This window comes from Poecile atricapillus, chromosome 1 (genome assembly GCF_030490865.1).
Source record: "Poecile atricapillus isolate bPoeAtr1 chromosome 1, bPoeAtr1.hap1, whole genome shotgun sequence".
NCBI classification, from domain to species: Eukaryota; Metazoa; Chordata; class Aves; order Passeriformes; family Paridae; genus Poecile; species Poecile atricapillus.
In genome coordinates, this window is record NC_081249.1 from 15,100,212 (window position 1) to 15,118,414 (window position 18,203).

An 18,203-nucleotide genomic window follows, 5' to 3' on the forward strand; every position below is an offset into this window, starting at 1 on the left:
TCTCAGCAATCAGGTCTGCAGTCTTCATTCTGTGAGTTGGCTACGTGGAACAAATACAGACATAGGAAACCTTCTAGATCTCAAATTGTTGCAGAAAAAGCCAGAAATGAACAAGAGTAAAGAATAAATACATAAATACAATTTTTTCACTGTTATCTCTACAAATTGTTTTTTCTCTGAGGTACCTAACAATTTAAGATTTTCCAAAAAAATCCAGACCCTGAAACTAAACAATTACAAATAGAATTTTCTTTTCGAAACTCTAATAGATGCTGTCTGCAACAAGTGATATTATGTTAGCTGAAATTGTAAGTTTTTCCATCTTTTAAAAATAAGCAAAGACATAAATTGTGAAAGCCTATATTTCTAACTTCAGATGTCCACATTTAGAACTTCTGCTCTACTCTTGCTTTTCTTTGGCAGTATAAAACAGACAAAAAATACAGAATATCCTTAGATCTGCTTGACTTAATTTTATGGGTGGTACTGCTTTGCTTTTTGTTGCATTGGAATGATTGCTACTTCAGAAGTAGAATTTTTAATCAGCTTTTTAGAACAATTGTTCGTGTATGAGCGTATAAGTAGTGGTTAGTTCTGTAAAGTGACTCAAATTGAATGTTAGTCACAGATATAAAGAACGGCTTTTAGTCCGTGATTTAGCTCTTAACTAACACTGCTTACCAAAACAATGGGAGATTTTGAAGTATTTGTTGCACTGTAAGTTTTTTTTTTTAAGGTAGTTTTGAATTTGAAGATAGGAGTATAAAAAGTATAGAATGCATGAATGTATATAAAACATGTCTAAGATATTTAAAAATATCTAGAGCACTCTTCACATTTTTAACTCCCATTTTTACCTTAATGAAGATTTCTATAAGCTCTAATACAAGAGGTAAAAGTAACTGGTTTTCAGTTTGTTGGCTCTTTATTACTTCAAAGAATATAGCTCAAAAGGAGGATTTCATTTCTACAGATAATGCTGAAAATTCATCCTATGTTCATAGCAAGTTGGGAAAGTAAAAATGCATCTAGGAGACTTTCAGATTCAAGGGAGGGGAGGAAAAGGAAATTCTGTATATGAGCTGGGGAGCTGTGCCAACATTGAGTCATCCTTTTAAAATCACTTGATATTCAGTAAGCTTACTGTCCTTACAGGACATAACTGCTTTATGTAACTTCAGCACCAAGGTTTAATATCATAGTCAATACTTCAGAAATGGTTTATTTGATTATGAGGATCAACATTATGATGCCTGTGACAGAGAAATATTTTGCCAAGCACAGCCATGTCCAGCAGAGCTCTTAGCAGTACTGTGAAGACTAACAAAGTAGTAAAATGCAACCTATAACCATTGTTGGAGCAGCGTTAAGTAAATTGCTGGGGAATCCATTTTTCTGTTTTCAGCCTTATCTTTGCTTGTACTCAATGTACATGTGCTTCAGGAAAGTGCATTTGTCTAAAGGAAGCAAAACATTCCTGAAAAGAGATAGAGATGTGAAAACAAAGCTGCTACTTCCATAATGAAAATGGAAAAATCAATGTTGCTACATAATCAAAACTAACAAATGAAAAATGATAAAAGCAATATCTTTGCTGCTGCACATTTTTCAAGAAAAAAATAAGATTGCAATTAGCTCTTTATTCATTCTTTATTCATTTTGAAAATAGTACCGTCAACAGCATACACTGATTTTACGACTGATACCCTGTTTTAGATCTTATGTTTAAAAATAGCTGATGTTTGAGGGAGGTATTCACCAATATGGGCAATATGGCGTTGACTTAGTTGTTATGATTAAATCTATCAAAAGGATTTTTTTTCTCTTATTCTGATTCCTGACTATAGAAGTTGAAGTTCCACAACTGTGATCTTTCCTGATGGTGATTCTGGCTGTTTCTCATGTGTAAATTATCCCCATATAAAACAGATACAAAAAATACTGTAATATGTGATTTTAAGCTAAAAATATTCATTAAATAATTCCCTAAAGAGTTTCTGATGGGATCCCACCAACATTTTTTAATGTATTAATAGGGACTGTTTAAAAGAAGTATTAAAGTCACTATATTGGCACAGTTAAATGCTAAATGGTGTATTAAGAAAAAAGTCTTGCATAGTCTGGGGCAGTGACTCCTGAAAGGACTCTCAGCACCACTAAACACCGCCCCATGGTTGGTCCCTCAGCAGCTGTGGTCACTGCAGGTCGAGGCAGGAGGATTGTGCTGGAAGTGTGGCAGCTATTGCTCTATGTGCAGCATAAATCAGTGATGCAGAGGCTTCCAGAAAAACACAGTCAAATAGTAAAAATAAAAAATTCAGGGAAAACTTTACAAGAACAGGAGCTGGAAAATCACTTTACAGTGAAAAATCTGAAAAAATTCTTAAGGAGCAAATTAAGTCATAACTAAGACTTACATCTGTAAGTAACTATATGTCAAAGATGTCTCTGTTTTGTACCCTTTTTTCCTCTGTTAAGACCAGTACAGAATTAACAGGTAGAGGTGAAACCTGGGTAATGCTGGAACCAGGATTATCAGCATTTAAATTAATTTCTCCAGCAGTTGCTTAAGATGGCTTAGCTATTACAGAAGTTTTAGTTATTTGCTGATATTCAAATTGGTTAATCTTATTATCTAATGTTTACCTTAAGTCAAAGTTTAACCTCATTTTTACACTTTTTGGTCAGCATGTCAACAATGTTTGATGTTCGGGAAGAACTTTTATGATTACTGGACCCACCCAAGGATTTGTTGCATGTGTTGAATTTCCCTCCCACTGGCTTTTGATGAACTTGAGTATGTTATGTATAGCCACATCTGTCCTAGTCGTGAGTCCTTCTTATCGGATTATTTAAATGTCTTACTGATAGTCAAGTTTTTTCTCAGTTCTAAAAGCAAAGATACTACAGGGGTTTATTTCTGTCCAGAAATTGTGTTGTAAAATTCAGAGGTTTTATTTAAAGCAAGTGTGAGGTTAATTTTTTTGTCCTTGTTCTGTTTTTATGTCCTTTATTTCATAACTTCCATCTGTTATGTGTAGAAGAGATTAGTATGTGGCCTTTTACTTTGTTCAACCACAAAACCTTTAATTCTGATGTTACAGGTTTGGTGTTGTGTTTCTTGCTATATTTCATATAGCCAATGAGTGTGCAGAGGGGATGTTTTTTGATCAGTATTTAGGCATCTGCTAGCTGAAATCCACTACACTTCTGAGGAGATTTTCACCTTCATCTGGGTAATGTTGATTTTATGGGGAAGTGAGCATACAGCCAGCCTTGTTTTGCACTCAGTTCTTTTGGGTCCCTTATTGTAACAGCATGCGGTTGTTGTATGTTATCTTCAGTATTCCCTTCCTGATGCAAAGGACTCAGGATGGTTATTCATCACATGTCTCGCACAATAATGACTTCAGGGATTTTCTAAATCAACCTTTTATAAAGAGAGCTTTCTCAGAAATTTGTTTCTGAATTCCAGGTGGAACTTGGGTATGGTGAAGGAGTCATTTACTTTGTTTAGCCTTTAGCTCTGTTAATCCTTTTTTGTTATCAAACAAGAACAACAATTTTCCACAATAACAGGCTTCAGAGTAATCCAAAAAGTAATGTCAAGCCTTTCGAAGTGTTTCAACATGTTAAAAATAAATATAATGTTCTTTCAAAAAGCCTTAATCTCTAGGTATTTATGGTATGTACTACACATACCTATATTTGCACTTGGTATGATAAAAAAAATTAAACCTGCCAGTTTTTTTCTTATTCTCTGCATAGTTAATCAGATTATTTTGTTGTTGTTGTTATCTGATTTTTTTAAATCCCACACTATTATAATCAAATAAAATCTTCCTGGACCCTTTCAGTCCCCGGTCTTGTTATGCATAATTGTCTTTGTTAGGAATCTTAGTTTTTGGGTATCTTGCTTTTGGTCAACTGTTCAGTTTAATTTCACTGAAGCTGACAGCAGAGACTATGGAGTCAGTCTTTCTGTTCGGGATGGGTCCAGTTTACTTTTAGAGTCACATGCTGTTGACTTTAGTGTTTGAATGTCTTAAGCTGTAAATGTTTCCCTGTACTTTTTTTTTTTCCCTTACCTTTCCAATTCTGTCACTTCATGACTTTACACCCCTTAAATGTCATCTGTGTGTAGAAGCAATTTAAATACACCAATCCTTATTATTTTTGCACTAAAACTTTACAGTTTTTAGGTTTCTGCTGCTTTTTTCCTTTGGAGCAATTTATGCATATCATAATTTTAATTTATACTTTCATTATATTGAAAAATATATAGTCAAGTCTTTGTCACTCTATGTGAGGCTGATGAAGTTATTATTCTTTTAATAACCGTTATCTAAAATATATTATCATTAAGATTTAACTGTTTAAAATATTTCTAGTCATAGTCCCATAATTTTGAGTATCTAGAAAAGCAGAAATCTGTCTTCCAGAAATACCTTTCCTAAGTAAGATTTCTATAGATAACATAGCAGTTTATTCTTTTATATTCTGTTTAAGTTAATTCTCATCTAGTTCTTATACTTCTTTAAGAGTAAATTCTTGCTGAATTTCCTATTTCTGTCCCTGTATTTTGAAATTTCTTTGCCAAGCACTTGTCATCGTGCATGTTCACACTTTGCTTATGCCTTTTTTTCAGGAAGCTGAGGCTGAGAATTTTAGGTGCAGTGAGACTCCTATGATGTTTGGATGTGCTAATATTCCTTATTCTGAATGGCTTTCCTCTTCCTGCTATGAGTAAGAGCACAGATCTGATCCTGTGCTGCCTGTTTAGATGATCTGGAGTATTTCCTTGTGAATAATCCTGCCAATATTGCAGCATACATTTTTTTTTTAATTGTTTTAATCTTTAGTTGATTTTTTTCTCTGCCCTTTTTACATAAAATTTGTAGACTAAGAATGCTTCCATTTTTTGAGGTGCTATTTAAACACTAACAAGTGTCACAATGGGAATGTGGATTTTACTGGTAGTTCTAAACAGCAGTTCAGAGCCCAGTTAAGTAGTCCTAGACCAGCTTTTCAGCTGTCCCTGGAACATACTGCTCAGAAAAAGGTCTGCAGATAACATACAGCTTGTTCTGCACTGATGAGCTTATGCCATCCAGCTCTGCATGAGCCATTTCTTTACAGAGAGCAGTTTTCAGGTCTCCTACTGAAAATTCAGAATTCTGAAGGGTAAATTGCAGAAGAGTCTGTGTATAGATAAACTCATGTTTCTCTCTTGTTTTTCTGGGTTTTTTCATCACTACTGAGAAATACGTGCCTAGTAAGACTCTATTTCCTTTAGGGTTTAAAGTCTGGTTTTCTTTTAACACGTTACCTATTAGTTGTTCCTGTAATAAGATCTCAGAAACAAATACAAGTATTTTATGTTGCAGCAGAGTTAATTTACTCTTGAATTAATAAGTGAAAGTAAAGGAAATTCACATAAATTCAATTACTCTGAGCAAAATGAGTGTTTAACGTTCATTAAGTACCTAAAATATTGATTTTTTTTTCCCAGCAACATGATTATGCTATTATTTTTATAGCCTGATAATGATTAAATAGTTTTTCACTGCTTCCCTAGAAGGTGTGTCCTTTTCTTGTTTTACTGGCAAGCATGTTTCCTCTTCTAATTTGCAGCTGATTACCTAAAATAAAAACGAGTTGCCCTTGGTGTTGCAGAATCCCGCTTTCTTTCCTTTAAAGCTTTTCATTCAGATTTTATTTGTGTGCATCATATGGTGTTCTCTCCTATGTGTATGTGTGTATTCTTGTGCAGAAATATATTGTGAGGTATATTACTATAAGCTTACTTATATGGAGATACTGCCCAGAATACTTCTGACTTGCAGACTATATCAGTACAGGAAATTATTATGGAATATGGTATTTTAAATTCATACCTAAACTTGTTTTTCACTCACTTCCCTTATGGGCCAGTGTTGATTTAACACTATTACATTGTTAAGGAAACACAGAGTAATGTTACTTTCTGTTTGTTTCCTTCTATTCTGTATTTAGTTTCACTGTAGTGGAAGCCAGTAGCAACCACTTGAAAGTTGACTCACATCATGTTCGTTGTTTTGGGTTTTTTTTTTAATATGGCTTTCTGAGGCAGTGTAACTTTCTAGTGTGAAGAAGGCCTTGAGAGAACTGTGTGCCTGGAAGAGGAAATCATGTCTTGAGACTTTTATTTAGACCCTGCTGCAGTATAAGCTCAGAAAAGGGAGCTTTCCAAGCTTATAAATAGCAGAAATGAAATGTAGGCAATAGAGTGCAGGTGTAACTGGAAGGAAGACCCCACCATTGCAACTGGGGAGTTGACTGTCTGTACTTGCGTGACAGTTGTTAAGGAATGGAAGAAAGGAGAGGGGGACCCAAGTATTCTAGCATCTCATTTATTTTCAGTTCATCACTTGGGACGAATGTTTTCACCAAGTACCAGGGAATGATCAAACAATTCAGTACCAGATGGAATGGCTGGCTTCTCTTCCAGTTTACTGCTAGGTGACATCCATCATCTGATGTAATTAGTGCAGCTGGTTGAGAATAGAGATCTCTTTCTACAGTGTGTATGACTTGTATTTTAATTCAGCTAGATAGTGAGGCTTGATTACCTCTGAATATAATTTGTATTTCTATATATGTATACATATATATGTGTATTTCTATGTATACGTTGCTTTTCTATAAAAAGCTTAGCTTTTGTATTTTAACTGCATTTGCAGAAAGAACACTGTTCAGGTTGAAGTAACAAATATTCAGCAGTTATGTCAGAAAGGAAACTACAGATTTGTGGGCAACCGCTCCTCATACAGCTTGCTCCCAAACAAGTATTACCAACAAACTAAAGTTGGATATCATTTGAGTTCCTTTTAGTTTAAAACAGAGTTCTATTATGTCTGCCTTTTATGGACTGAAGAGTAACTGAGCCCTGAGAAAATGCCAAGTCTGGGAATATTCTCTTGGTATCAGGAATGTGAAGTGGTGGTTTGGGGTTTGTTTTGTTTTTTAGAGGGTGCTCAAAATAACCACTGGAAAGTTGGTTGCATAATAATTGCACTGCATTCAGAAATAATAAATTTTGTTTGTGTGTAGAGAGCAAGTTAATATATTTTCTTCTTTTCTTGGTCTTGTTGAGTTTTGTAATGCTTTTAAAGCAATATAGAGTCATAGAAGGGTTTGGGTTGGAAGGAACTGTAAAGGTCAGCTAATTCTAACCCACTTGCCCAGGGCAGGGATGCCTCCCACTAGATCAGGTTGCTCAAGGCCTTATCCAGCCTGGCTTTGAGCACAGCCAGGGTTGGGGCATCTACAGCCTCCCTGGGCAACCTATTCCAGTATCTCACCATCCTCACAGTAAAGAATTTCTTCCCAATACCTGATCTAAATTTCCCTTCTTTCAGTTTGTACTTTTTTGCTCCCTGTCCTATCACTACAGTTCTTGATGAAGGATCCCCCTCTGGTTTCCCTGTAGGCCCCCTTCAGATTCTGGAATGTTGCTATGGGGTCTCCATGCAAACTTCTCTCCTCTAGGCTGAGTATCCCCAACTTTCTCAGCCTGCCTTCATAGGAAAGGTGCTCCAGTCCTCATACCATCTTCATGGCCCTCCTCTGTACTTGCTCCAAAAGTTCAATTTCCTTCCTATGTCCACCTGATTACTTAGCATCCTTGAAGGCAGTAGGTAAAAAAGTTTTTGACAACGTTGTTTCACGTGTTTTTGACTTTCCCAAGATTGCCAGGGAGCAAATAGCTAAAACAGTTAAGCAGAAATGAATCAAAGTATCTGAAGTAATGTGTACTTGGCAGTCTGTTTTGGTGAGCTGTTCTGTTCCTCCCTTGGGATTCTCTAAGATTCAGTGGGTGGTTTAAGTAGTATGTAATCCAGCTGATCATATACTAATTTAAAAGATAAAACCAAAAATGTCCAGCAGCAATTTATTCCTTTGACAACTAAAAGGAAACAATATTTCTTTCAGACTCTGTAAAGATTCAGGTGGGAGTCAATGATGGTAGCATTTTCTCCTGAAAAGACAGAAGTTCCAGTTTTTAGGTGGAGTACTCAGCATGCCTATGTGCACACACATGCAGAATTTTGGCTTTCTTAAAATAGAAACAGGTACCCAAACTTAGAGGACATCTTGGATTTGTCTTGGCTGTTCTAAAACTATTATTAAAACTATATTCTTCACATTAAAGTTTCTTTTTTCACTCCCTGATTTTAAAAGTTGCATGTTCTATGCATTATTCCAAATCATGTGCTGGAGTTTTTTAGTATGTATAGACTCTCACACAAATTCTCAGGATTTCTTATGTGCAGCTCATTTCCAACCTTGTAATATTTTGAAAAAAAAATAATCTTTCGAAGAAGAATTGTCAGTCTGGGAGAAGCATGTTTTAGAACATGCTGACCTGGGTGGACAGTTGCTTTGCATTTATATACAGTACTGAAATGATCAGAGGCAAAAGGATACTTTCAGTACTAATTTCTGCATATAAATTTTGCAGAATGCTTGAAAAACTTAAAAATCAGTGTTTCAGAAACACAGTTTTAGAACTCTGGCTCTACTAACATCACTCTAACTCATTAGTGCACATTTTGGTGTATATAGATGAAAGGAAAGACTGGAGTGAGGAATACATACTCTTAGAGGAAAATCTTCGAATATCCTGAGGTGGAAGCGACTCTTCAAGATCATTGAAGTTCAGCTGCTGGTCTTGCACAGCACCATTCCTAAGAGTCATTTTGTGCCCAAGAGCATTATCCAAATGCTTCTTGGACTCTTGTCAGGCTGGTGCTGTGGCCACTTCCCTGGGGAGCCTGTTCCAGTGCCCAACCACCCTCTGGATGAAGAACATTTCCTTAATATTCAAACTAAACCTTCTCTGACACAACTTGAGGCCATTCTCTCAGGTCTTGCCACTGGATAGGTTAGAGAATATTTAAGCTAACAGAGTGTACTTAAGTCTATGGGCCTTGATGGAGTGCACATGAGTTTTGAGGGACCTGGCAGCTGTCATTGTGAGGCCACGCTTGATTATCGTCTAATTATCATGATGGCTGGGAGAGGTGACTGAGGACTCAAGGAAAGCAAATGTCAACTCCAATCTTCAAAAAGGGCAAGAAGGAGGATCCAGGAAACTATAGGTTAGTCAGCCAGGCCTTAATCCCCAGGAAAATCATGGAGAAACTAAGTGTTTCAGAATACATGGAGGACAAAAAGGTAGCTGGGGTTATTCAGTTATCCACAATGGTGAAATGATGTTTGACCAGCCTGAAGGGAGGGTGTAAAGAGCTTTTTTCAGTGCTGCCCAGTGGCAGTACCAAAGGCAATGGGTAAAAAGGGAAATAAAGGAGTTTGTCTGAACATCAGGAAACACTTCTTCACTGTCAGGCTGGCTGTGCCCTGGCACAGGCTGCAGAAGGAGGTTGTCACCATCCATGGAGATATTCAGGTCCTGGGCAGCTGGCTCTGGGTGGCCCTGCTTGAGCAGAGGGTTTAGGGTTAGACATGATGATCTCCAGAGGTCCCTTTCAATGTCAACCAGTCTGCAATTCTGTGAAACAGGTTTAGACCTGTTCTTCATTAGATTGATGAAGAGGATTCTCAGATTTATTTTATTCACTATAACCCACAGAAGAAATAGAAAATTAATAATAAGTTAAAACTGTAGATAGTATATTGCTTTCTGTATGTTAACTAACAGTCAGTTGTGTGTTAACTTACAGTAGATTGGATTACATGTAATGCCTAGATAGCTCTTCAGATGACATTAACAAGAATGCAGGTTTGTTACTTTCTTGATGCTGGTAAGTTCTGAAATTCTTTCCTTGTTTGGCAAGGAGTTTCACTTTTCAGGAGATTTTCAAATTCAGTGCAGAAAACACTGAATTAAGTGCAGAGCACAAGAAAATAAGATTCACTGCTGCTTAGAGCTTTCTGGTGACCAGTTTCTCACAGAAGAGGAAAGGATGAAGACCGGGCAGTTTTTATAGGATAGACTCTCCTTGAGAAGAGTGGCCGAATACTTTCTTTATCAGAATTTTGTCAGTGGCAGGCAGAGCCTGCTGCTGAAGTGGGGTGCAGAGTGTTGCTTTGTGTGGAAATGTCTTGAGTCTCTCACTGTCTTAAAAGGTGAGCATTAGCATTGCTGCAGCATAGTGGTCCTCATTCAAGTGTTAAAAAGGAGGGCTTTCCAAAGACATCTGGTCCATCTGATGCACTCTAGGTGTGCTTTAAGATGACTAAATTCTTAGAAGATTGGCTTCCATTAATTGGTTGTGAATCTGGAACAGAAATATGAATGCAATAATATAGGCCAAAGAGAAAAAGCTTGGGAATTGCTAACTTCTGTCAGCTCTATTATTGTCTGGATCCTGATGCATCTCTAAAAGTTTAAGCTATGTTGTTCAGTTGTTACTGAACTGTAAGGTGTAACAAATTGCTATTTGTCTTAATTATGCAAATAGCATTGCTAAGTGTTTTTTGGCCTATATTTGGCATCAGCTTGTTCATTGGGTTCAGTGGCACTGGTATTTTTCAGCATATTGTGAATTTGTAAATATTTGTAAACCATTAATCTAAATTTATTCCTCTGTTTTCCTCTGCCAGGAAGAAGGAAGTATCAAAGAAATTGCAATAACTCACCATGTAAAGGAAGGACATGAGAAAGCAGACCCTTCACAGTTCGAACTTCTGAAAGTACTAGGACAAGGATCCTTTGGAAAGGTTGGTAACTGAACTCTTGTAGAACAAATTATTCAGAAATATAGCATTTAATATTGGTTGTGAAATATTTAGAACAGCCATGGTTTTTTGCATTAAGGCAATGTTGCAAGTGAAAACTGCTTTCTAAATTAGTGCTAACTGGGCACTGTAATTGTGGCATATCTTTTTGAAGCAGTAATTTTTTTTACATGTTAGCATGATATGTGGGTTTCAAAGTTGAATTAAAAAATGGCTTGATATGAAGTAATTGGGTATTTACTGTTAAAATGGAATGTCATTTTTCTTTAACTACCCCTCTATTTGAGAGGGTGCAGATTGAAAGGTTTTTTTGGTAAGTATTGTTGCTTGCTCGTGGTAGGACATTACCAGTACAGAAGCTGTTTTTTGTAGCATGTTGCAATTGTAATGAAAAAATGTTTGGCAATAATGGCTACTGAAGTAAATGTGATATACCCCAGTCATGTTCATTATTTGTCATAATTTGCTTAAGGTGCAATGTACCTTGATATTTATCTGAACATCTGTTAAAGATTCAATGTTTCTAGCATTTCATGAGTACTGGGATCTCACTAAGCATAAATTTTTTAAACTTTTAGTGGCTGTCCAAATCCAACTTGAAAGCAAAACATTAAGTTCACATGGCAAGGCAGATCATCAAGACTGAATAGAATATGTGGGGCAAGACAGCAGAGAATTTACATCCATTTTCAGCCTTAATTGCAGTTCTGAATGTGATGTTAAGGTCTAGCATGTGAAAAACCCACCTTAGATATGGGGGAAAATTAGAAAAATAGGTCCAATTGTCTTTTGGTGCTAGTAAGTTACTGTTAGTCACATTATTGTTCCAGTTAAGTTTGGAAGTCTAGGTGCTTAGGAACTATAAAATTTTGTATTCATACTGGTAAGAATTCACCTGATTACAAAGGTTTGTTTTAATCCAGAATCATAACAAAGTTTTTATTTGGAAATCTTCAGATCACAAGAAGTAAATCATTCAAGGGTAAGGAGAAGTAAGCTAATAAATGATCATTTCACCATTCACTTTTATTGATAATACTAAATTCAGCACTTTAATGGGAGGGAGAAAAGGGAATGTGAGTTTTAAAAAATCAAAAATAATCTACTGTCTAGCTGACTCAAATTTCTGTCAAGTGCCAGTCTTGTCTTCAGTTGTCTTAGCCTTTATGCAAAAATCATCAATATTTTTTAAAAATCATGAATCATTTTGTTCTAATAATTTGTGAAGATGTTTCATATTTAGTTTAAAAAAAGTAAATCTGTGTGCTTCTTAAGGTCTCCTGATGATGATCTGGTAGTCTCTGGATGATGCAAGGGATGTTAACATAAGTGAGAACTGGGCACAAAACCAGACATCAAACTGATTTCATATAACATGTTTAACTTCCTCATGTACCACATGTGTCTGTACATATCCATAGCCAGAAAACCTGTGACAGTTTGGTTTATTTATTTATTTATTTATTTTAATTTCTAAATCTAAAATTAGTCTCTACTGGAATTACTTTTGTGTTAAGGGTATTAGAAACAATGCCAGGCAAGAAATTCCATGGTACTGAAGAAGGAAATGAAACACTCTTTTGTTGAGGTTGTTTTTTCTTTATTGGTACATGCAACACTAGGATATTTTTTAAACTTATTTAATTATACATTGATTTATGTAGGTTTCTGGATCAAATTTTGTTCACATTTATTGTCATCTCTGAAAATTATTTTATTAGCACATTTGCTGTGCCACCCTATGAATTTCAAGAAGATAAAACTAGAGATTCATTTTAAAAAGCTGATTTTTGTGTTTCCAATTTGGATGAACTTCTCAGAGAATCTTTTTTTTTTTTTTTTTTTTACTCACTGAAATTAATTTGGCAGAGTATCTTGAATTAACCTTTTAGATTATGAAATAAAGGAATAGGAGGAAAGAAATAAAAGGAGGTTTGGTTTTTCAGAATCTACAGCTGTCAAACAGAATTGCATTGAAATCATAGTGAGTACTCAAATTTCATAGCAAAATACATTAATCTGACTTGCTTTTATTTTCTTTTAAGAATTCTTTCTAATTTTTAATGCAGGTCTTCCTTGTCAAAAAAATCTCAGGATCAGATGCTAGACAGCTTTATGCAATGAAGGTATTGAAAAAGGCCACCTTGAAAGGTAAGCATTGTTTAGAAAAATGGAAGAAAAATAAAAAAGATAAATCAGGGACATTATACCAAAACCTAATCTTTACACAGGTGCTGCTCTACAGATTGTGTCTTACACCTTTCTTCTCTGAAATGGGAAATAACAGAATACATTGTTTTGTCTTGTAAACCTGGAAGGATTAAGGATTAACAATGCAATATTGGTAGTTAGAGAGGACAGCATTCCACTTTCCTTCTGTGATGGTGGGTTAATAGAGTGGTTGTGTTACATCTGCCACCTGACTTGCTCTTGAGCTGTTATTTGAAACTTAATATCCTTCCGTTTTTCCTTTGCTGTGTGTCACCAAGGATACAGTTAATGCCTTTTGCTCAGTTTATAATTAGGTCATGATATTTAAAAGCGCATTCGTTATATTGGCTGTTTTATTCTAGAAGTTCTTAAGCACATAACTTAAAGTCTTTTTTTTTGGAACAGACATGTACAGTACATTTGCCCTAAACTCTTGGCACATGATCTCGATGTAGAATGTATTTTATAAAACCTTATATTTTATAAAAACTCTTTGTGTTTTATAAAATCAATTTACTTGATCAAAAATGAACTGTGAATTTTTCTGTTTCTTGAGTGGTTTTGATCTTGAATGCTGTCAGTAGCAAAATAAGTCTAATCCTGAACAATCTCAATTCTGTCTCAGAGAATTCTGTAAGAAAAAAGAAACAAGGTATTTTTTACCACAGATGAAAATGAAAGTCATCTTTTGCACTAATACCTTAACCAAATTGTATGCTTGTCCTTTTATGCCATTGTTTAATAGTTTTGTCTATGTGAAGTACTTCTAATTCATGACTGTACTGAAACTGAAATGATAATTTTGGGATAGATCCAACAGCTTGTAGTGCTTTACCTATGTTATAAATTATTATATTGTTTTATTGTAAAATATTTATAGAATCAAAACAAAAACATAGGATTATGAACTTCTGATGACATGTTGGCATTTTTTCACTTAAGATCTAGTGCTGAATGTCACAGGTCTTACACTTAAAACTATCATGGAGAGTGTGTTTTTGAACAGTTTCCTATATTTTGATTCCTTTGTGTTTTGTGGCACGTGTCATTCTCATTATTTACTTCCTATTTTTCTGAATTTGATTTCCATTCATTTAAGGTACATTAATACCCTCAGCAGCCCTTCATTCCCCAGCCTGTTAATAGCTCAGGACTGGTCAAAGGTCACTCAGCAGTTGCTTTTTTTAAGATGTTTGAGGGCTTCTCTTCATCACCTTTTGATTGCAGTTTAATCTTGTGTATAAATTCCAGTCCAAGCAGTGGTTCTAGTTTTGCCTAGAGATGGGAGAGACTGATAAATACAGAAACTGGGAGCATGACTTTTAATTGGGAAAGGAGACTCTCTGAGGCACTAAGAATTCAAGGATGCAAAAGACTTGAGCAGAAAGGTGACACCATCAGGAGGATGCCATGGTTCTCAACACTTTGTTTCTGGGTTACCAGATGCTTTTCATGCACTGCTTGCTTATGATTCATGTTTTAGGAAGAACAGAGTTGAAAGCAAATTAAGCTTACTGTTGAAACTTCAAAATGAAATTAAATGGAATTGATTCTATTTTCCAAAATTGCAACTTTTTTATATATATAATACTATATTTTTCAATAATGCAGTATATTACTTTATTTGCCTTTGTGTTTCTTTAACTCTTTCAAATCTATTTCACAAAGTTTTTTTTGTGCTCTATAATTAAAGACAAAAAGACCACACTTGAAAACAGTGTACCTAACCCACAAATCAAAATTAGAGAGAATATTTTCATAGAAATGCAGCTTGCCAGAACACACTGATGTAACTACACAGTCCAACTTCTTAATGTTTAAAGCAAATCCAGGAATATATATATACACATATAATTTTGTTTACTGCAGAGACTAGTTTATTAATACACTCTGATAGAAGGTGTTATCTCTCAGTGCCCCTTTATGATGTGGAGAGAGAAACAAAGCCAAAACATTGCTAGAGCATCTGGAATCAAATGTGTTAAGAAAAATCAGTGCTTCCAGTAGAACGCATGTGGAAATTATAGTCAAGCAAAAATCAGATGTCAAGTCAAATAATGGCTTATGCTAATGTCTGAATTGAGCTCAGTTCTTTACACTTCTTTTGCTTGGAGTTTAGTTAAGTCCATTATTTCCATGTAACTGTTGCATCACTGCAGGCACTTGAAAGTCTCGTAAATTTATTTCTCACCTGAACCTGCCTAAAAAAAACGAAGAATATTCTGAATTTCAGTCTTGTAATTCAGATGAACTGCTGAAACAGTTAAGCTGCACAACTGTCTTGTGACATTTTAATGGCTTTAGATGCAAAGGTCACCATTCAAATGTGATGTTTGCTCTGTATTTGAGCACTTATTTCATGAGGATCCATTTTTAGGACTGTGTTCTGCAGGCAGATGGAAACTTCATAGTTGTATTCATTCGTTCATGAAAACATATCTATGTAACTTTTTCATAAGTACTTGTGTTATTGCAAATGCCTGTTTCTGGGAAAAGATAGATAAATGCCTAAACAGAATTTTGCTTCTTGTTCTTCTTTTTTTTCTTTTCTGCCTTATGTTTTAATATCTGAGAACTCTGGCTTGTTAACTGTACAAGGAATGCCATCAACTTAAACTTTGGATGTGACTTCATTGCTCTGGGGTGCTTCTTTCAGGAAGATATATCACTTATGAAAGGAGCAGTAAGAAAATGTAGAATAGAGGGAAAGAGAAAAACACAGCACCTTAAACCACTAAAAGCAAACTTTGATAGCTCCTCCCCTGTATAGAGTTCCAAATTTTGTCCGTGTCCTGGCTGATGCAGAGCTTCAGATATGAACCAAGCCCTGACTGGAGCTGGCAGGAGAGCTGTGGAGAACAGCTGAAGCAGGTTCTGTGCTCAGCTGACTGCTCTGCCTGTATTCCTGCATTGCTGGCATGTGGTGCTCGCTTGGGTTTAATCTCTGGTGGCACTGGGGCACTTACATGTCCCATTCAGAGCAGCCATGGAGAGACAGCACAGACAGCTTGAGCAGCAACTGCTTCTAATGTCTGCTCTATTCCTCCATCCACATTTACTCTCAGGAAGTGTCCTTAAAATCAAAAATATAATCTGAAGTATACACTACATTGAACCAATAGTATTTTAATTTTAAGTTCATAATAAAGGAAATGAAAAAAAAAAAATCCCTTCCAAATTGTAAAGGACTTAATATTTTATTAGTGTCAGTTATTTTATGAGTTAAACCAATATAAACATCTTTATGATAGTATTTTATTTATACTGTTTTTGTTTTGCTCTGACTTTAATTCTCTATGCTTTTCAGTAGCAGAATGTTTTCTATACATAGTTGTGGCAGTTTTGCTGTAATGTTTAAAAGGTTAACTAAGGATAAAGCAGACTGAAGGAAGGGTGGCTGTCTTCTCATGTGCTTTTGTTAAATTTATTTGCCTAGTGTTAGGTTTTGTCAATAGCAAAAACTGAAGCAAATCAAAACATATAAAGATACTTATCAGAAAAAAATGTGGAATAAATTCTCTCAGTTCTCATCTGTGTACAGTATAATGACCTGCAGACAATTACAATATTACAGGACACAATGGGAAGTACATCAGAAAACATATGAGAAATACTTAGTCATAATGTAAGTTTTTATTTTTTAAATCTTGCACACATTCTGTTGTAGTTCGAGATCGGGTTCGGACAAAAATGGAACGTGATATCCTAGTAGAAGTTAACCATCCTTTTATTGTCAAGTTACATTATGGTGAGTTGCAGAAAAATTCGTTTTTATAGCATGAAAATGTGTGTTTGTCAGGTTAGTCTTTAATATTCGCTTTGTGGCTCTGAAAATCATAGAACTTGAGTGTGTTAAGTCTCAATTGTGCAAAGAGTTGCTCTGTAATAATTCTTGTGTAAAAGCACGACTGACTTCCTGCAGTGGTAAATTTTTATGGCACTAAGACTCTGTAGCCCTTTATGTTATTAAAAGCATTTATCTATTAAGAACTAGCCATTATTTTCCAAAACCTCTAATCTTTTGTGTGACATATATTTTTAAAGTTACTTCTTACAGTTGCTTTGTTGATTCTATAGAAAATGTATGCAATGGCATTAATTCCACTTGCATTGAAATTGGTGGAAATTAGCCTTTTAATTTTAATAGTTTGAGCACCTGTAACAGAATACTTATGCGTAAGGGGAGAGGATATCAGTACTTCTAACATGTGAAAAAAGGGGAGTTTCTGTTTTGTTTTGGTTTGAGGTTTTTTCATATTTTTCTTTTAGTTTGTTTTTTTTTTTTCCTACAGTTAAACCTCATGTCTCTCACTTTCTAATGTGGCTTAAATCGTGTACCTTTCACTATTTTATTTGCCATTCTTTTGCAAACTACAGTAAATGTCCCTGTTAAGCTGAGTTCCTAGAGATTTTTAAAGGTTCATTAGTTACTAGTTTGCCCTTTTAAAACTGGCTTCTTACTTTAAAATCTGGAATGGAATGCTGGCTAACCTAAGCAAAGTTTATTTTTAAGGAATTTTATTAGTGATTTGCTTTACTTTCATATAGCATACATAGGAATTACTTGGTCCATGGTAGAGGATCAGTTACCTGATTCATTTCACTGTGTTTTCCCACAAATGACAAAGAGAAATTAATTTTAATAATGAAAATAAGGATGGATTATTTGGTATATTATTTTTCTGATCATGGATAAAGTTAGGTGATATTTAATTTTTTTAATTTATCTTTTCAGCTTTTCAAACAGAAGGGAAGCTGTATCTTATTTTGGATTTTCTCAGGGGAGGAGACTTGTTTACACGTTTATCCAAAGAGGTACACTTTTTAAATTTGAAAAATTGTCTGTTGATAGAATTTGACTGTAAAGTGTCTGTATTAGTAGAGTTTACATTTTAAATTCCATTTTCATGGAATAAAATTTTAATCTCTTTTTAACCAGGTTCATTTTTTGTTTGGTTAGGGTTTTGTGCACCATCACTTCATGGAAGGGCTGATGGCAATTTACATTATTTCTGAAAAAAGTCTTAGACAAGCAGTCTTTCTGTGCTGCTTTTTCTACCTGGCCTAATTTTCTCCTGTTGCTACCATGTTTAAATATAAGACTCTGAACCTGGATTTATATAAAGTAAATTTATGTCTAGTTTTAACGCCCAGAATTCAGAGACAGAGAAGATACTCTTTTTTTAATCCATGAGCATAAAATTGCATTATGTACAAATATTTAAAAAGAGAATTGTATTCAACTTACT

The 18,203-nt window shown here is 35.1% G+C and overlaps 1 protein-coding gene across 7 annotated transcripts in view; it reads left to right on the plus strand.

Annotated features, from left to right (window-relative positions):
* RPS6KA3 (ribosomal protein S6 kinase A3) overlaps nucleotides 1-18,203 on the plus strand; it is a 74,055-nt gene that overhangs the window by 24,154 nt on the left and 31,698 nt on the right. For all 7 annotated transcript variants that reach the window (XM_058836832.1, XM_058836840.1, XM_058836849.1 and 4 more), the window contains 4 exons: nucleotides 10,609-10,725; nucleotides 12,813-12,894; nucleotides 16,622-16,702; nucleotides 17,690-17,769. In XM_058836832.1, the coding sequence (XP_058692815.1) occupies nucleotides 10,609-10,725; nucleotides 12,813-12,894; nucleotides 16,622-16,702; nucleotides 17,690-17,769 (360 nt within the window). The remainder of the gene's footprint in view (nucleotides 1-10,608; nucleotides 10,726-12,812; nucleotides 12,895-16,621; nucleotides 16,703-17,689; nucleotides 17,770-18,203) is intronic.